This window comes from Salvelinus namaycush, chromosome 16, assembly GCF_016432855.1.
Source record: "Salvelinus namaycush isolate Seneca chromosome 16, SaNama_1.0, whole genome shotgun sequence".
NCBI classification, from domain to species: domain Eukaryota; kingdom Metazoa; phylum Chordata; class Actinopteri; order Salmoniformes; family Salmonidae; genus Salvelinus; species Salvelinus namaycush.
The window spans coordinates 19,730,579-19,750,036 of NC_052322.1; the positions used below are offsets into that span (position 1 = coordinate 19,730,579).

Consider the following 19,458-nt stretch of genomic DNA (forward strand, 5'->3'; position numbering starts at 1 on the left):
TGCGTACATACATACATACATACATACTGGACAAAAATATAAACGCAACATGTAAAGTGTTGGTCCCATGTTTCATGAGATGAAATAAAAGATCCCAGGAATGTTCGTTATGCACAAAAAGCTTATTTCTCTCAAATGTTGTGCACATTGTTTTACATCCCTGTTGTGAGTCCGGTTGGCTGTACTACCAAATTCTTTCAAATGACATTGGAGGTGGCTTATGGTAGAAGTTAACATGAAATTCTCTGGCAACAGCTCTGGTGGATATTCCTGCAGTCAGCGAGCCAATTGCATGCTCCCTCAACTTGAGACATCTTTGGTATTGTGTTGTGACAACTGCACATTTTTAGTGGCCTTTTATTGTCCCCAGCACAAGGTGCCCCTGTGTAATGATCATGCTCTTTAGTCAGCTTCTTGAGAATGCCAAACCTGTCAGGTGGATGGATTATCTTGGTAACGTGGAAATGCTCACTAACAGGGATGTAAACAAATTTGTGCACTAACGTTGAGAGAAATAAGCTTTTTGTGCATATGGAAAATGACTGGGATCTTTTATTTCATCTCATGAAACATAGGCCCACACTTTACATGTGTGTGCGCACACTCGCTAGCTTGTTGATATGACTATTTCTTCACTTGCTGTGAAAATGACACATCAATCATTGGTCTTAAAGTCTTAATATGATTGTTTGTGTTATTGAGGGAGGGAGTTATGGGCTGGCCAGAGTGCCACTTTAAACTACACTGTAGAAGCATCAGCCATTCCATTGTTTTATGGTATCATTTGTTTAGAACTTGTGGTTTTGTACAGCTTGGATGTTTTTGTATTTACCTTCTTGGGTTGGCACTGTAGCTGCTTTTAACTTAATTTTGTACACTTTAAATCCACACTCACTGTGCAAACCACTGCCTATTTGCTGGCTGGAAACGTGTTGGCAGTGTCGATCTAGACCACAAATGACTTTTCTTCTGTGACGGTTGTTAAATCAAACTTCCTATCATTACTTGGTTGCTGTTCTGTCAACATCCAGGGATAGGATTTGCAATAAGTATTCTTACCCTATTGTTCAATGTGCTGGATCATCCACCAGCCAGTTGTCATATTTTTAAGTTCTCAGGAAATATCTTTGAAATAAAGCCCCCCCCCCCCCCCCCATGGATCTGGGATCATGGGATTTATCAAACAAACAAAAGGAGATCTCTGGAATGAGTGCAGGTAGAAAGCAGTTATTTGTGTGTGAAATGTCCTAAAGTTACATTTATTTAGCTATTTTACAGTATTTCTCGTGTATTTATTTTCATCAGTGTTGGCTCATGCCACTCAACATACAGTAAGAAGTGCCTAAAACCAGTTTAATAATGATCTGTCCTATCCAGATGTTATTCCCTCTTATTTCACTTGTTTTGTTGCTGTTGAGTGTTCCACCGCACCTGTGAAAAATCATGGAAAATTGCAGACTGCTTAATGTATCTTAGTATCTGGACAGATCTAGTGTTATGTGAATCTCATTGTGTGTGATCTTGGAGAAAACGTTTTGTACAGTAACATGGAGAATTGCTCATTTCTGCTGTGGTGTGAATTGGTCTCTGTTTTGCAAATGTATGCTTAAATTACCTCATGTCATTTGTTTAGAATGTGAAAATGTTGTGCTTTATGGATGGTGTCAATTTTGTAAAAGTAGTGTGAAATTATGAAATGTTTTTTTCTGACCATGTGACTGGAGTTTGTTTATTTGTCAGGAAGCTACAGGTCACAGATTGGCACATGCAGCTGTCACTTGTCTACCAAGTCCTAACCAGCCGCAGTAATCTGGTTCGCAATATATCAGGGAAAACATTTCATGTTATGTTGATTCAAGCTCTGAGGATGTACATAATTAATTTGTTATAAATGAACAGGAGAGGTTAGGAGCTCTATTCGATGTGTCGCTGAAGCATGAGAGATTGAATAGAGCCTTGCGTGTCTTACGTGCCTTTTTTTCTTATTTTTTAAAAAATATCTCTATTCTGAGTACATGTACAGAGGTAAATGGTCCACAGCTTCAGTGCTCTGAACAACATCACAACCAGTAAATAATTTAAATAAAATACATTAAGTTAAACAGAACTAACAGAGGGTCCTAATCCAAACTCATATCTTCATCCTTTTTGTCTTTGGCGTCATCCTCATGGTCAGACTTGCTGTCTGTCTCCATGGCTTTAGCAAAAGCCTCAACGTCTGGAATAGAGGAAAGTTCCATTTCACTCATGATACGAAACAGCAGGAAATAACCTTAATGTTATGGAAATCCTTATTAAAATTGGTAGACACTGTCAATGTTATGTAGGAATGTCTGCACAGGCAGGAGACTGCATGCTTGTGTTCTCTTTAAACAATGGAACGTACAGACAAACAAGGCCCCTGTGTTTACGTTCATGTATTGTACGCAGATACAGGACACTGACCTCCTTTGTTAGCTGCGTCCACAGCTTCTGTTGGCAGACCAAACTGGTTCATTAAAGGCCCCAACTGCCCCGACGCCAGGGCACTGCTGAACAGACTCATGGCCTACAGAGAGAATAATCCCTGCTTTACATCGTACACGCAGTAGTAAACCAAATGTGTCACTCAAGCGGTAGCTAAAAGAAAAGCAACCAAGATCACGTCTATCCATACTAATAGTGTACTGAGAGAACACTGCTACACAGTCTGACAACTGATGCTCTAGTGTACTCTACACAGAAAGAGAGCACTGCTCAACACACTCTGAGCAGTGTGTTATACCTGCTGAAACTGTGGAGAGGTGAGTGTGTTGTGGAGCTCGTCGGTGCTCTGAGGCAGGGACTCTCCTGACGGCAGAAAGGGCAGCAGCCTCTCCTGGACCTCAGCATTGGCCAGAATAGGAGCCATGATCTCAGGGGTCACAACACTGGCCAGGTCCACTGTAGTGAGAACAAACAGTCAGTCATTCATATTTCATACAGACAGACGCACATACGGAGGGCTAGATCATGGATCTACTGCCGCAAGGTTTTTTATTTAACTGGTAACAGCATGACTAAAGTTCCTTATTTCCACTGTAAAATTATTCAAAAGACTCTTATTTGCTCTTTCTGTTCTAAACTGTTGTGCGCTGCTCTATAATTTATATGTTTAGTCCCTCACCTCCCTGCCCAGCCGCAGGTACGTTCATGGTTGCTAGGATACTCTGCAGGTCACTCAGCTGGATGGGCTGGGTGGGGCTGGCTGCCCCAGCTGCGATGGAGGGGGCAACCGGGATGGTAGGTGAGGCCATGGGTGACGCTGCACTGGTGGCAGACGGGGTGATGGGTGTGGTTGGCACCTGGGAGGAGCCCAGCCGGGTGGCAGCCGAGGTAGAGGTGGGGGTGACAGCAGGAGATTGAGATGGACTGAGAGGGAACAGAAAGAGAGAAACTAAATTGTAATAAATGTAGAATAAGCCATCTGTAAAAGTTGGTTAATAAGTAGTAAATGTGTAGTCTGACCTGGAGAGAAAGTGTATAAATGTACAAAATGATTTAATGTATTAGTGAAGTGACTCCGTAGGCTTATGGTACCTTGAAGAGGAGTTGCCGGCTGCAGGACCTCCACTACTGAGCAGGCTGGCCAGGCCTGGTCCAGCCAGAGCCCCAAGACCTCCTACAGACAGACAGGTGGACACATTCAGACATGTTGCAATTAATGACAACCCAATAAAGTCAGGTATTCCAGTCCAAAACACATTCTTAGTCAAGCCAGCTGTCAGCTGTTGTAAGCACATTGCTACGTGGGGTAAGAATATTACTGTACAGAGTACTTTGCAGACCGCCAAGCCTTACCAAGACCACCTAGTCCAGTTGGTCCAATGAGCTGCATGAGCTGGTTGTGACTCATGTTACCGAGCAGACTCTGCAGTCCACCCTCACCTAGGACAGGAGGAAGAATGCAAAATGTTCAGAACGGATCAACACATCATAAGGAGAGGCTGAGTGGGAAAGGAACTATCATCTCTGAGAATGCACTGCTAAAAAAAATTGCCGTCTTCCTGTGTCAACATGCCACAGTACCTTTGCTCTCTGTTTGTGAGTGTGTGCACTGTGCCGTGCACCCTTCCTGAATCCTTACCCCCCAGAGCAGACAGTTCATGCCCGCTGTTGCCTCCACTGCCAAGGGCCCCAGGCATGGGAGGGTTGTTCAGATACTCATTCACTTTACGACAGTACTCCTCATCCTTTTCAGTTTTGGGCTCCTACAACAGGGAAATATAAATAAGTGTATTACATCAGGAACTTATTTTCTCATACAATCAGCTGCTGATAACATTGCCTTCCTCTGCAGAGAAATATACAAAGGAGGCAGAGTGATATAAAATAAACAAAAGAGGCAGGGGTGTGGATTACGTAACGTTAATATCTTTAAATTGCCATACACACCTGCATCCAGAAGAACAGCCTCTTGGAGCCAGCCTTGAACTTCAGTACAAACACCCGACCAGTAGTGCACTGGTTCACTCTCTTGAACTCACAATCATCTGGGAAGATGATCAGGTCCTGAACAGGGACAACCATATTCATCACAAGGGTTAGTTAGCCATGACAACACAAAGGATAGAGAGAGAAAGAGAGAGATGGTGTAAGAGAATATGGTGGCGCAGTTTCAGCACCAACAGAAAAGTGCCACTGACATCGTCCACGTTTCCAGAGGTCCGATCCTTCCAACAGAAATGAATGAGGGAGTCGTCGGTTTGCTGAACATAGACTTGTCCCTTGCGCTTGTCTGGAGTCACCGTGCTACCCTTCATGGTCATCTTCCCGGCCCGAAACTCAACCAGGAATTTGCTAGAGGAGCCGCGGGACCCCGACACCAGACTGGGAAACAGAGCTCCCGACATGATGATGATCTGGCGTTGTGCAAATAGGAGCGAGATTATGACAAACAGTGACAAACGTTGGCTTGCAGTTTACGGCTAACTGCTAGCCAACCGTTACGATAGCCTACCGTTACTCCGTTAGCTAACGTTAGCCAGTGAGTCAGGTAACGACGTTACCGAATTTAGCTACCTATGTAAACGATGGAGCAATCGAACCTTAAATTGCATTATTATCCTGAATTCAAAACGTAGCTACTCTCTTAGCTAATAGAGGCAATAAATATAACACCAACTTACATTTCACTTTGAGATCGAAGATGCGAGATGGCCTTGGAATCAGATTGCACCAGTAGCTACTAGAGACTAGTAGCATTCTGCCAGCAGCACAAACGATAACATCACGTTCTTGTGGTAATGAGGAAACCTTCAAAATAAATCCCTGCATTTCAAAACATTGCAATGAGGATTACTCAATCAAAAGGTATTGAATTCTAATTAGTGGCCACTTGTATTGTGCCAACAAGAAAAGTCAATGAGTAATTTATAAAAACGAATAAAATTGTTTTTTATTAAAAAATAAGACCAATAATGAAATAATACATTGTTGACACTGGTATGTTCAGAATGTTGGGCTGTAGATAGAAAACTGTTATACCTATCTCAGCTAAAGTGGGGTGGAAAACACTCAGTTGGGTCTCTACTAACCAAATATGGTTGGTTTTTGAGGGGGATGTGTCACACGGCCTGCTGCTGGCTTTTCACACAGCCCCCAATGCATTACACTGTAATAGACTGCACATGGGATACATATTGGCTTGTAGAGAAAAAACTTTTCAGTAGGGTCTCTACTGATCAAATATGTGTAGTTTCTTTGGGGGGGACTGTGTCATACATATCCAACAACACCGTTCTCCACCTCCACCACATAGCCCTCAATGCCATAAACTGTAATAGACTGTACATGGGACACCCTACTGAGTATTTTCCACCCTACTTTAGCTGAGACAGGTAAAGTTTTTTCTCTACATGCCAATAAGTATCCCATATAACAAGTATTGCATTGCGGTAAATGGAGTGGGTGGAGTAAGGAGGTCCCCACCACTCTGTATTAAACCTGCTGCTCAGCACAAGATACCAATTTAGGTTTAGCAGACTGTTGAGTAGTTCCAAAAACATATATTTGTATTTTATTGAAAGTGTATTTCTTTAAATATAGCCTACACAATACCTTTCAACATACCAGCATTTGTGTAAACTTTCAAAAGAAATGCTGGCATAAATAATACAATATAAAAAATTGAATTTGTCAAATTATCCATGAATTTGTGGTTGCAGTTCTGTGAAAAACAGTTGTACTGCACTAGAGTACTAAAAAAAACTATTTCCAAAGTTCAGCATGTCTGCAAGAAATCTTTATTTTGAAGAAGGAAAATCTGTGATCGTGCTGCCAGCATAATATCCTGCTGCTGTGCTGCCAGCATAATATCCTGCTGCTAGGAGAACGGCCATCTACTAGAGCAGAAAACAATCTGACAGGAGGGTGGAACAAAACTTTTCTGAAAAAGATTATTGTGATTGGCTGACTACCACCATTGCATGGCTGTGATTGGTTAGAACATGCGTCAATGTTACACCTTTAAACGATACAAAATGTTTTGCTTTTTGTGCTGTTCGGCCAGATATAGAATATAATAACTTTATTTTACTGTACATTCACATTTTCTAGACTGTATATTCGAAAGTGAAATGAAAATGACATCTTCTTTTGACATCATTAACAAACACAAAATTCTCAATTATGGGTCCTGATACTTTATTTCATAAATGTTGCTTCTTTGCAAATGACCAGTGTACAGTAAGAACATCACAATATAGTAGAGTAAGGCGTGTTTCTGTAACCTGGCGATCGATGTGTGTAATAATTCGCAAAAGCTCTGTACAAGTGCAGGAAAACAACTGAAACAATAGTATACATGCCGGTACATTGACTAGGACTGACATGTATACATTTCAATCAATCAATCAAATGTATTTATAAAGCCCTTCTTACATCAGCTGATGTCACAAAGTGTTGTACTGAAACCCAGCCTAAAACCCCAAACAGCAAGCAATGCAGGTGTAGAAGCAGGTGTAGAGGAAAAGCTCCCTAGTGTTGTCTTAAGGGTAAAAAATGCTAAAAAATGTGTTTACACCTATGCAATACCTTTAGCAATAATAATAATAATAATAATAAACCTTTACTTTAGTAAAGAAAACAATTATGACAGGTGTGTTGTAATTAAAACGAGTGGTGTCCACTGATTGTGCATTGTGAAGAGGGAAAACCCAGATATTCACCAAGTTTGTGATGAATGACAGATTGTTTCTTCATGCAAAATAGATTTGGGTTTTAAAATTCAATTAAGCTGCTTTATTTGAGGGGTTTAGTGAAGGCGGGTCATTTTTTACCCTTAGGACAAGGGGAGTATACAGAATGTTAAGACTACACATGGACAAAAGTATGTGGCTCGTCGAACATCTCATTCCAAAAACCTGGCCATTAATATGGAGTTGATTTCCCCTTTGCTGCTATAACGCAGTTGTAAATGACAACTTGTTCTCAACTGGCCTACCTGGTTAAATAATGGTGAAATAATAATATTTTTTTTAAATAACAGCCTCCACTCTTCTGGGAAGGCTTTCCACTAGATGTTGAAACATTGCTGTGGGGACTTGGTTCCATTCAGCCAAGAGCATTAGTGAGGTCGGGCACTAATGTTGGGTGATTAGGCCTGGCTCGTAGTCGGCGTTCCAATTCATCCCAAAGGCATTCGATGTCAAGTTCTTTCACACCAATCTCGACAAACCATTGTGCACGGGGGCTTTGTTGCTACAAAGTTGGAAGCACAGAATAGTCTAGAATGTCATTATATGCTGTAGCATTAAGATTTCCCTTCATTGGAACTAAGGGGCCGAGTCCAAACCAAGAAAAACAGCCCCAGACCATTACTCCTCTACCAAACTTTACAGTTGGCACTTTGCATTCGGGCAGGTAGTGTTTTCCTGGCATCCGCCAAACCCAGATTAGTCCGTCAGACTGGTAGATGGTGAAGCGTGATTCATCACTCCAGAAAATGCATTTGCACTGCTCCAGAATCCAATGGGCGGCAAGCTTTACAACAATCCAGCCGACACTTGGCATTGAGCATGGTGATCTTAGGCTTGTGCGGCTGCTCGACCATGGTCACCCATTTCTTGAAGCTCCCGACGAAGTTCTTGTGCTGACATTGCTTCCAGAGGCAGTTTGGAACTTGGTAGTGAGTGTTATAACCAAGCACAGATGCGCTTCAGCACAAGGCAGTACCGTTTTGTGAGCTTGTGTGGCCTACCACTTTGAGGCTGAGCCGTTGTTCCTCGTAGATGTTTCCACTTCATAATAACAGCACTTACAGTTGACCGGGGCAGCTCGAGCAGGGCAGAAGTCTAACGAATGACGGTGCCACATTGAAAGTCACTGAGCTCTTCAGTAAGGCCATTCTACTGCCAAGGGGATACACTGTTACAAACATGCCAAACGTAGCCTACTTCTACATAAAACATTTTTTATTAAGGGTAACAAAACATAAGTGTTGTGAAGATGTGAGGGTGGGGGAAGCAGGTCAGATACCATCATTCTGTGCACAGGACTGGAAGCATTCTCAGATTGTAGTGTTAAGAGATAACTAGTGCTATCCCATCGGAGTATGACACACTCCCAAATCTATAAGTACTGTATGTTCAGCACAGAATCTTTAGCGGTCAGATACCAATGAGGGAGGCCCATAAGTGGTGTTTGTTTATTTTCACATTCTGTCTCCTAGTTGTGCACTAGACAGACAAAAATGGTAATGTTTGTTTGCATAGATTTACAATGGCTGACATTTAAAAGGTGCTCCATTTTATTTCATGTTGCTGTGATCAATACCAGAGCTTTACGTAATGAAAAAGGGGGTGCGACTTGGAAAAACAATCTTTCAAGTGTTGTATGGCTTTCGTTTGTGTAAAGAATTGTTTTGGTGACCATGCACACACACACACACACACACACACACACACACACACACACACACACACACACACACACACACACACACACACACACACCAAATTATCATCTGCATTTGTTACAGTTTTCAATGCCATAACAATCATTTACAAATAATACTTAGTTTACTAAGTTAGTATAAACATGGTCATTAGCAGCTTTCAGTTCTAGACTTCTAGTCACAAAACAACACGTTAAAATCCTTAATATTTAAGAATGAACCAGCACGTTAACAATGTGCACATCATGTTTTAGAAACATCTCAAATAAAAGTCTTAATACTCACACAACTTATGAATGAAGCCTGATATTTGAATGTAACTGTGTTTGTACAGTGAGTATGTACAAACTCCTCCTTCCAACCTAGCTCAACATGATAATGTATGTCGATCAGAGCATAGTACATTATTCCACTGCTGAATAATGGCCACCACCAGATGTCACATTATCGGATATAGTTTTATAAAGCCATGGGTACAATAAATAAAACCATCAGAGATGAGTGGGATTCTTCCAGTTAATTAGCCAGGCGGCCCAGGCCATTTAGGAAGACTGAATATTCTCTTATCTAACCGCCTTAGCCTCGATTTTAAGTCTTTCACAATGCTCAAATTTTCCCTTTGTCATTTGCAAAATGGGAATTCAATCCTTATTGGAGAACAAGTATTTGATACACTGATGTTTTTGCAGGTTTTCCTACTTACAAAGCATGTAGAGGTCTGTCATTTTTATCATAGGTACACTTCAACTGTGAGAGACGGAATCTAAAACAAAAATCCAGAAAATCACTTTGTATGATTTTTAAGTAATTCTTTTGCATTTTATTGCATGACATAAGTATTTGATACATCAGAAAAGCAGAACTTAATATTTGGTACAGAAACCTTTGTTTGCAATTACAGAGATCATACGCTTCCTGTAGTTCTTGACCAGGTTTGCACACACTGCAGCAGGGATTTTGGCCCACTCCTCCATACAGACCTTCTCCAGATCCTTCAGGTTTCGGGGCTGTCGCTGGGCAATACGGACTTTCAGCTCCCTCCAAAGATTTTCTATTGGGTTCAGGTCTGGAGACTGGCTAGGCCACTCCAGGACCTTGAGATGCTTCTTACGGAGCCACTCCTTAGTTGCCCTGGCTGTGTGTTTCGGGTCGTTGTCATGCTGGAAGACCCAGCCACGACCCATCTTCAATGCTCTTACTGAGGGAAGGAGGTTGTTGGCCAAGATCTTGCGATACATGGCCCCATCCATCCTCCCCTCAATACGGTGCAGTCGTCCTGTCCCCTTTGCAGAAAAGCATCCCCAAAGAATGATGTTTCCACCTCCATGCTTCACGGTTGGGATGGTGTTCTTGGGGTTGTACTCATCCTTCTTCTTCCTCCAAACACGGCGAGTGGAGTTTAGACCAAAAAGCTCTATTTTTGTCTCATTAGACCACATGACCTTCTCCCATTCCTCCTCTGGATCATCCAGATGGTCATTGGCAAACTTCAGATGGGCCTGGACATGCGCTGGCTTGAGCAGGGGGACCTTGCGTGCGCTGCAGGATTTTAATCCATGACGGCGTAGTGTGTTACTAATGGTTTTCTTTGAGACTGTGGTCCCAGCTCTCTTCAGGTCATTGACCAGGTCCTGCCGTGTAGTTCTGGGCTGATCCCTCACCTTCCTCATGATCATTGATGCCCCACGAGGTGAGATCTTGCATGGAGCCCCAGACAGAGGGTGATTGACAGTCATCTTGAACTTCTTCCATTTTCTAATAATTGCGCCAACAGTTGTTGCCTTCTCACCAAGCTGCTTGCCTATTGTCCTGTAGCCCATCCCAGCCTTGTGCATGTCTACAATTTTATCCCTGATGTCCTTACACAGCTCTCTGGTCTTGGCCATTGTGGAGAGGTTGGAGTCTGTTTGATTGAGTGTGTGGACAGGTGTCTTTTATACAGGTAACGAGTTCAAACAGGTGCAGTTAATACAGGTAATGAGTGGAGAACAGGAGGGCTTCTTAAAGAAAAACTAACAGGTCTGTGAGAGCCGGAATTCTTACTGGTTGGTAGGTGATCAAATACTTATGTCATGCAATAAAATGCAAATTAATTACTTAAAAATCATACAATGTGATTTTCTAGATTTTTGTTTTAGATTCCGTCTCTCACAGTTGAAGTGTACCTATGATAAAAATTACAGACCTCTACATGCTTTGTAAGTAGGAAAACCTGTAAAATCGGCAGTGTATCAAATACTTGTTCTCCCCACTGTACATATTAATTTCTTGATTCCATTGTTGTATTGCGGGAAAGGTTTGTCTAGGTTGGGAAAACTGTAATAATTGTGGGCTCAGCTGCCTAACATTCTAAGGCTGAGAACGAACGGGATCATCGGGCATACATCAATCCACTATGGGTGGTGATGGAAACCCTTCCTAGTGCCTCCTACCCCATCAGTAAATGTTGGGACAGTCTGTGTAATTTCTATCAAAATATCCCCCTGTGTACAGCCAGTCCTGGGCTCCTGTGTGAGGGTTTGTTCCCAACCGAAACCACCTGTAAAGTTCAAAAGAAATGGTACAGGAATTTGTTTTAGGGAAATGATTGAATCAAAATTGGATTATATTAACATGAAAACACATTCACATCTCAGGGCATACGTATACTTATTATTGTTGCATAGCGAACACACCTGGTTGACCACTCTTCTTCATCCTTGGAACATTCCTTGCGTGCAGCTCTCTGTTTTTCCTCTAGCCTGTCCTTCTCTACACTTGCTGTGTCTGCAATATACAAACCAATGTGCTCCATTTTGTTTGGTTATCGATTCATCTTGAATGTTGTTATCGAATCGTGTGTGTGCGCGTGTCTGTGTTTCAAAGTGAGTCATTACCCAGGTCTCCATTCTCCATTGCTCTGACGTCAGGTCGTAGACGGCAGTCTGTGGGTGCCAACAGCCTCTCCATACCAGGCTCCAGCTCATTCAGTGTCATGGTGAAGCTGGTGAAGTTATACATCTATACCAGAGAGACCAAGGATGAGAGTCAGGGTTAATTAGGTACACAGTAGAAACAGTAAGAAACACCATATCCCTAATGGCGCCCTGTGTGTGTGTGTGCGTGCGTGTGCGTGTGTGTGTTACCTCTTCAGAATGTGCAGGTCGTGGGGTTATTCTCCATAGTAAGGCACTTCCTGTTATCACAGAGACGGTCTCTTGAACCCCAGGCATATCTTCAGTCTCCTGTTTTCCAGCACTTTGCTCCTACATACAAGACTATGCACATTAGTCTACTATAAACTACAGGCAGTTGCATTTACACAAACTTTAAAGCAACATAAAGAGCCATCTACCATAATACACTACAGAACAGTCATAACTAGAACTGCAGTAGCACACTATGCCTACAGTACTTACAATACCTTCACCTAAAGCCACTGCATGTTTATGTGAAAGGAAGAAACACAATTTTAGGAAAATGATTTCACCTTTTTTGTTGTTGCCATTGGGCCGGTTCTTGGACAAATCACTTCTGAGTGCTCACCGGTTTATTTTTCTTAGCATCTCCCTTTTCTGCCTTCTTCTTGTTGGCTTCATACACCTTAGGCGCCACACTGTACATACACTCTGTCCACTTCCCATACAGCACACGTCGCTTCTTCTTACTGTCCCCAAAACAATGCAACCAAAGTTCATTTAGGAACAACCACATGAAACAGTGAGATGCAACTTAAAACATCCAGTCGTTATTGTACGTCAATGCTGACAGAATGCATAACAGATGACATACACCACCTTTTAAAAGTTTGGGTCACTTAGAAATGCCCTTGTTTTTGAAAGAAAAGCACATTTTCTGTCTATTAAAATAACATCAAATTGATCAGAAATACAGTGTAGACATTGTTAATGTTGTAAATTACTATTGTAGCTGGAAACGGCAGATTTTCTATGGAATATCTACATAGGCCCATTATCAGCAACCACCACTCCTGTGTTCCAATGGCACATTGTGTTAGCTAATCCAAGTTTATCATTTTAAAAGGCTAATTGATCATTAGAAAACCCTTTTGCAATTATGTTAGCACAGCTGAAAACTGTAGTTCTGATTAAAGAAGCAATATAACTGGCCTTCTTTAGACTAGTTGAGTATCTGGAGAATCAGCATTTGTGGGTTCGATTGCAAGACTCAAAATGGCTAGAAACAAAAAACTTTCTTCTGAAACTTGTCGTCTATTCTTGTTCTGAGAAATTAAGGCTATTCCATGCGAGAAATTGCCAAGAAACTGAAGATCTCATACAATGCTGTGTACTACTCCCTTCACAGAACAGCGCAAACTGGCTCTAACCAGAATGGAAAGAGGAGTGGGATGCCCCGGTGCACAACTGAGCAGGAGGACAAGTACATTAAAATGTCTTGTTTGAGAAACAGACGCCTCACAAGTCTTCAACTGGCAGCTTCATTAAATAGTACCCGCAAAACACCAGTCCCAACGTCAACAGTGAAGAGGCGACTCTGGGATGCTGGCCTTCTAGGCAGAGTTGCAAAGAAAAAGCCATATCTCAGACTGGCCAATAAAAAGAAAAGATTAAGATGGGCAAAAGAACACAGACACTGGACAGAGGAACTCTGCCTAGAAGGCCAGCATCCCGGAGTCGCCTCTTCACTGTTGACGTTGAGACTTGTGTTTTCCGGGTACTATTTAATGAAGCTGCCAGATGAGGACTTGTGAGGCGTCTGTAATCAGCACAACAGTTTTCTGCTGTGCTAACATAATTGCAAAAGGGTTTTCTAATGATCAATTAGCCTTTTAAAATGATAAACTTGGATTAGCTAACACAACGTGCCATTGGAACACATTAGTGATGGTTGCTTATAATGGGCCTCTGTACGCCTATGCAGATATTCCATTACAAATCTGCTGTTTCCAGCTAAAATAGTAATTTACAACATTAACAATGTCTACACTGTATTTCTGATCAATTTGATGTTATTTTAATTGGCAAAAAAATTATATTTTCTTTCAAAAACAAGGACATTTCTAAGTGTCCCCAAACTTTTGAAAGGTAGTGTATTACTATGACTTAACAAATTCCTAATTGTGGGCTCATTAATTGTGGGCTCATTAATTGTGGGCTCATTACTCTATTCTTCTCTCACCTCTTATCCTGAATGTAGCCCTCCACTTTGTGCAGCTCTTTCCCAAACATGCCGCACGGCTTGAAGTTCAACACACACCTGTCCCCCGTGCTGACCAATCAGAAGAGGCGGGAGGGAGAATATTAACTTATTGTAGTAAATTCAATCAAATAAATCATAATAAACATTTGTTCTGAATCAAGGTTTGGCATTTGCTGTCTTACTTGTGGTTGACTATTTCCACAGTTCCGTATTGCTCAATCCAGAGTTTGCCCATGATGATGTTATGTACACAGCAGAGAGGGTTTGTCCATGTAAACGCCTCTTTACGTCTGCAACAAAACAAGTTGTTATTAAGTCACTAGCAGTTGATGTGAGAGAGTCTGTATGTGTGCTTAGTACACACAGATGTCAACATACATACTGCATACACTTTCTTACACGCAGTCACTCACTTGAGCAGCTCCAGTGTCATGGTGCCTTTAGGCTCCGCCTCCACGCTCTTGCCCCAGAACTTGAGTTTGGGGTAGATGGAGCCGTGGAACTCAAACTCCTGCTTCAGAGACTGGGCATGGAAGGCACTGATAGGTGGATGGTGGCTCACTTGTTCTGAGATCAACCTGTACCCCTCGTCCTCACTAAGACAGAGAAGAGCATGTTAAAAAGAGCATACTCGACACCTCAATAAATAGATTATCCAAAGAGATTCGACTTATTTAAACTGTCCTCTGAAATCAATAAAAATCTCAAAAAGGTTTCCAGAAAAAGAGGTACGGTATGATACTCTTTTGAAAAATGCAAACTGTACCGTGTGAGTTCATAGGTCTCTCCCAGCAAAGGATTAAATGGCTTTCCAGTTCTGTCCCATTGAGATGCCACAGAAGAAACTGCAAAAGCAGCTACCACCTGATAGAGATAACACAGGAGAAAACAAAGTCTGTCATTGTGTGAGCCCCGTAAGAGCAGGTACAACAATAGACTTTGTGAGGGGAGGGTGTCAGTGTATCAACATCTGTTTTGTTTACCTGCATGCGGTCTATGGAGTCTGACAGGGTGCAGGCTTTGTGGATGAGGTGAGTGTGTTCCATGTACTCTGACATTCTCTGGAGGAAACTCAGGGGCTCGTTGAACACGATGGGCATCGTTATCTTGGACAGCTCCTGTGTAAACGCAGCAAAGAACAAATTAATAGAGTCATTAATAGATAATAGCTTGTTTATTACATTTACCCTAAGGCGTTTGTATGAACTCCTCTGTAAGGTGTGGGTAAAACAGAATGTCATCCAATTTGTAGCTTTGTTGTGATTTCTGTTTGCGCGTCTGTATAGTGGATGGTTTTGGTGGCATAGAAGTGTTGCAGACATCTTAAACTTATTACAGTTACATCCTCACCATGCCAATGCATTTCTTTAGTATGCCCCATACACTGTAGTCATGTCTGGAGATCATTGGAGCACGCAGGGTTTTCCTGTAATAAACACCAACACAAAGACACAAAAAACTATGGACACTGAATACGCATGCAAACTGTGATGCTACAGGACATAGATCTTTCCTTTGTAACCTCACCTGCGCTCCCACACTCCATTTTCCTGAGGTGTGCTGGCATTGGATGAATGCTTGCTGTCATACACTTGGGCATCTTCAAAATTGACCTCACAAGAGTCATCATCTGATTCAAGACCTGAGAAATACAAGAAAAAAAAGGGTCACTCACACTAAGAAGTCTCCCTTAGACAGTCACGGACGTCTGCTATTATAAACACATAGCTATTAGTCTCCCACCAATTAGCAAATGTATTTTTTATTACATTTCTAAAGCATGCATCCACCTGTCTCAGCATCGTAGAACTCTTCCTCGCTGTTCATTCTGAGCAGTATTGTCCAATATCACTCAAAACATATCTTTATTTTTTGGCCGGGTACTTGTGGTTCAGGCTATCCAAGCCTCACAGACACCTGGAAACAAAAACACACATTCCCATCCATCAGTGAGTGCCACAAGAAAAATAATACGAAAATAGTTACAGTTAATGATACAATTGTATTTATTTTTTATCCATGAGAAAATCCATTTACTTATTGCGAAATACCCAAGCTTGTTGAGCTGTGATGGCTGGCTAGCAACTAGGACCACTAGCTAGCTAACGTTACAGTACTACCGAAGCCAACTACAGCTAATGTCAGCCAACCAGCCAGTTATTCCAATGTCTTTGGATTTTGCGACAACTGCGCGCCAAGTGAGCTGGTGCTGGATCAAAGATTCAAACGGCTAGAAAACGTCAGCTAACGACTGAAAGTGCCTAAATACAATGTAAAGAATTGAAGGAATGTAGTAAATGTGATTTACCAGCGTTTCAAAGTCCAAATGTGTTGCTGTACAAAACATAAACAACGAAAAGTGTACTAGGCTTGAAGAACTCTAGGGGGCGGAAGTGGGCGGTAAGGACGATGCTACTGATAGGCCTGTCAACCAATCCCAATCTCGGTTTCTAGTCCTATCTAGACAGTGCAAGAAAAATAGAAATATAATGGATAGAACGGATAAAGGTCTAAAAAATATTTATGCTATGATCAGTAAAACATGCACCAGATTCTCAGAGATTTTAGTGATGGACACCAATTCCATATTGCCTAATATGGGTATCAATTCAGTAGCCTAATTTGTTATTTTACTTGATTTATTTGACCATTTTAAACACAGTAAAACCACACGTGGATACAGTACAATGCCATTCAAATCGTCGAAGATGACACAAAAAAGTTTTCAAAAGTATTTCCATTGTGACCCTCTTGAATGGTAATGGTCCATATATGTCTAGCTGTTTACTTGGAAAGCCAGTTCAAATTCAGATTTTAATGGACAATATCCTAAATGATTGACATTAGCCTTTAATTTCTTTTGCACAGAAGAATCTCTTGACCCTCCAACCATTATGTCCAATGGAAGAATAGTGATGCATGATGGGTAGGATGTACTACAGTGCCTCTCCGCGGACAAGACACTAAAAAGGGCCAGGTTAACGGGTGATATTTATAAGCGCTATAATAAATCACGTTATCTGATAGCCTATCTTGACAGGTGTGCGTTTAAGTGTCGGTGTTGCAAATGTTTTAATTTCTATTCTGGCCACGTGAGGGCGTCATTGATAAAAAAAGGAACATGGGGCGCACTGGACCTCAGCAGACGGGGCTGAATTGAACAGGCCTCTGAATTGAGTAGGCCTACACACGTTGGATGGGCTTTTTCATTTTCCCATACATCTGTCCAGAAATAATAAACTGTTTCCATGGCAAAATGTAGCCCATCACAGCAACAGAATAAATACAAATTGGGATTCCAATGGCAATGCCTTTGACGCACCCCATAATTTGCCACAGTGCACGAGTAACATATGGGCGGGGTGTGCTTAAATATCTGGCCCGGTTTAAATCAAGCAGTGTGACAGCCCACTTGATCGACTGACCGAAAGAAGGAGAGATCCACAGCATTCATGCGCGCTCTGTGCGCAAAGTCTGGATTTTGGCTTCCACAGAAAATAGTTGTGGCAATTCTGTTATAACTCATTATGTTTATTTTGTTGGACTCAACAAAACATGATAGACTTTATAGATTAATTTAGGGAAATTCTTAGTTTTATGCACTCCTTTCAATAAAAACGGACAAGAAATGAACAGCAGGGATGGTGACAGTCCCGTGCCAAAACAGGCGCACCGGGGACAAAGACAGCCCAAGGCGCAAAAGGTTTTCAGCATGAAGAAGAATCGAACCCCATCGAGTGTGCAAACCAAAGATGCCCCAGGCTCATCCAGGTCAACCGGGACTATACGGCGCGTCGTGGGCAAAGGGAATGAGATTAAATCGGAGAAAGGGACGTGTACAGGAAATGGCGTGCCATCCGTTACCGAGTGCCAAAAGAATCAAAGCACACTTAGGAAACTATCTGATGCCAGAAATGCTTCGGGGGATTTGAGCAAGGACTCAGATTGCGTCTCGGGGAAGCTATCATCCTCGGACAGCAGTTCTGAAATGTCGGACTGCACGGAGGGATTTCTGACTGCATCAGAGGAAAACCAACTTTCTGGGGACACTCTGTCTCCAAGCAGCGAGACTGGATCAAGTGTTCGAGACGAAGATGCAAATAGTGACAGGTTGAGTGGGAATGCTCTAAACAGTGTATCCGATATGAGCACTGGAGGCAACCCATTCACACGGAAAGGCATATCACATGACAATTCCATCATGCATTCTGGTAGGGATGGAAACCATTCTCCTGGATGTGGAGGGTCTCTTCTTCCTTCGCTGAATGTCAGCGTAGCATCCCTGTCTTATTCAGAACTGACCGGGGAGCTCGTGGACGAGACGCACGAGGATCTTGTCAGAGAAAACGACGACTTGAGATCAGAAAATGAGTATTTGAAAGTAAGACGATTCACTTAATTGTCATGTCATTACCCGTAAAAACGAGGCCTTTTATTATTTAACACATTTCCTCAAGTCTTGACCCCCCTTATCATAAAGAAAATAACTTGAATATCGACTGATTTGAATAGAGTTTAATACTGAAGTAGGCTATTGAAACAACAACGCAGGCACGCTCGTGACATTAGTTGTTGTCAGGGTAAGAGGGCCAGACTTTCCTTAGCAGAGCCGATTAAATACTTTATGTAATTGGCCGTGTCAACCTTAATTACTTACACGTGACTGCAGGAGCAGCACGCTCACGCAAGGAGCATCAAAAGTCATTAGCCACAGTGGGTGTGTATCCCAACCTGGGTAGTTCAAGGTTGGGGTAAAGCAAAAAAAAAAAATATAACCCTGCAAATTGATCTGCTACTGGTACTCCCGGAATCTTGCTTTTTAAAACTGCATCGTTGGAAAGGGCATTAGTCTACACTCGTTGTATTCGCTGCATGTGACAAATAAAATTAGATTTGATACACACACACACATACACACACACACACACACACACACACACACACACACACACACACACACACACACACACACACACACACACATTCGGAGCTTGCCTAAGAAAAAAACGAATTAAACAGTTCCGCCTTTAGAACTGACACTTGGTTGTGCATAAAGCAGCCTAATAAAGCCTAATAAAGTAGCCTGATGATGATGGCGATACTGTTGTTGATGATGATCCTGCTGTTGAGGATGCTGATTGAGATTATGTCTTTGGTGTCATGTCCAGGATGAGATGGAGGAGCTGCGCTGTGAGATGCTGGAGATGCGGGACCTCTTCCTGGAGGATGAGGTGTATCAGCTGCAGGAGCTGCGGCTGCAGCTGGAGCAGGCCAATAAGATGTGTCGCATCCTGCAGTACCGCCTCCGTAAGGCCGAACGACGCAGCCTCAGGGTGGCCCAGACTGGCCAAGTGGACGGGGAACTAGTCCGCTCTCTGGAACAC

At 42.2% G+C, this 19,458-nt stretch overlaps 2 protein-coding genes across 3 annotated transcripts; both read right to left on the reverse strand.

Annotated features, from left to right (window-relative positions):
• Positions 1–1,965: 1,965 nt before the first annotated feature.
• Positions 1,966–5,232, reverse strand: LOC120061136 (proteasomal ubiquitin receptor ADRM1-like). The gene is made up of 10 exons (XM_039010703.1): positions 5,148–5,232; positions 4,665–4,880; positions 4,414–4,530; positions 4,106–4,229; positions 3,820–3,906; positions 3,559–3,640; positions 3,146–3,390; positions 2,765–2,922; positions 2,446–2,548; positions 1,966–2,218 (listed from the first exon to the last, which is right to left on the reverse strand). The coding sequence occupies exons 2-10, from the start codon at positions 4,869–4,871 to the stop codon at positions 2,121–2,123; spliced, it is 1,221 nt and encodes a 406-aa protein (XP_038866631.1). The 5' UTR covers positions 4,872–4,880; positions 5,148–5,232; the 3' UTR covers positions 1,966–2,120.
• A 5,853-nt stretch (positions 5,233–11,085) lies between these two features.
• Positions 11,086–16,456, reverse strand: LOC120060685 (oxysterol-binding protein-related protein 2-like). Of its 2 annotated transcripts, XM_039010085.1 has the most exons (14): positions 16,383–16,456; positions 15,865–15,991; positions 15,602–15,716; positions 15,425–15,500; positions 15,058–15,192; positions 14,841–14,938; positions 14,488–14,670; positions 14,257–14,364; positions 14,054–14,143; positions 12,440–12,560; positions 12,040–12,159; positions 11,791–11,914; positions 11,590–11,680; positions 11,086–11,453 (listed from the first exon to the last, which is right to left on the reverse strand). In XM_039010085.1, the coding sequence occupies exons 2-14, from the start codon at positions 15,899–15,901 to the stop codon at positions 11,351–11,353; spliced, it is 1,401 nt and encodes a 466-aa protein (XP_038866013.1). In that variant the 5' UTR covers positions 15,902–15,991; positions 16,383–16,456; the 3' UTR covers positions 11,086–11,350. The 2 variants fall into 2 exon arrangements, with proteins under 2 accessions (XP_038866013.1, XP_038866014.1); XM_039010086.1 differs by lacking the exon at positions 16,383–16,456 and having other exon boundaries at positions 15,844–15,975.
• Positions 16,457–19,458: the final 3,002 nt, after the last annotated feature.

Bases quoted from the DNA above. Each gene is read 5' to 3' on its own strand.
- LOC120060685 (XM_039010085.1), bottom strand. From the start codon at position 15,901: ATGAACAGCGAGGAAGAGTTCTACGATGCTGAGACAG. The intron at 14,939-15,057 runs GTAAACAAAACA...TATCTCTATCAG, and splicing joins ACTCCATAGACCGCATGCAG to GTGGTAGCTGCTTTTGCAGT. The intron at 14,365-14,487 runs GTGAGTGACTGC...GTTTTGTTGCAG, and splicing joins ATGACACTGGAGCTGCTCAA to ACGTAAAGAGGCGTTTACAT.
- LOC120061136 (XM_039010703.1), bottom strand. From the start codon at position 4,871: ATGTCGGGAGCTCTGTTTCCCAGTCTGGTGTCGGGGTCCCGCGGCTCC. The intron at 2,923-3,145 runs GTGAGGGACTAA...TTCTCACTACAG, and splicing joins ACCTGCGGCTGGGCAGGGAG to TGGACCTGGCCAGTGTTGTG. The intron at 2,219-2,445 runs GTCAGTGTCCTG...CCTCTATTCCAG, and splicing joins GGACGCAGCTAACAAAGGAG to ACGTTGAGGCTTTTGCTAAA.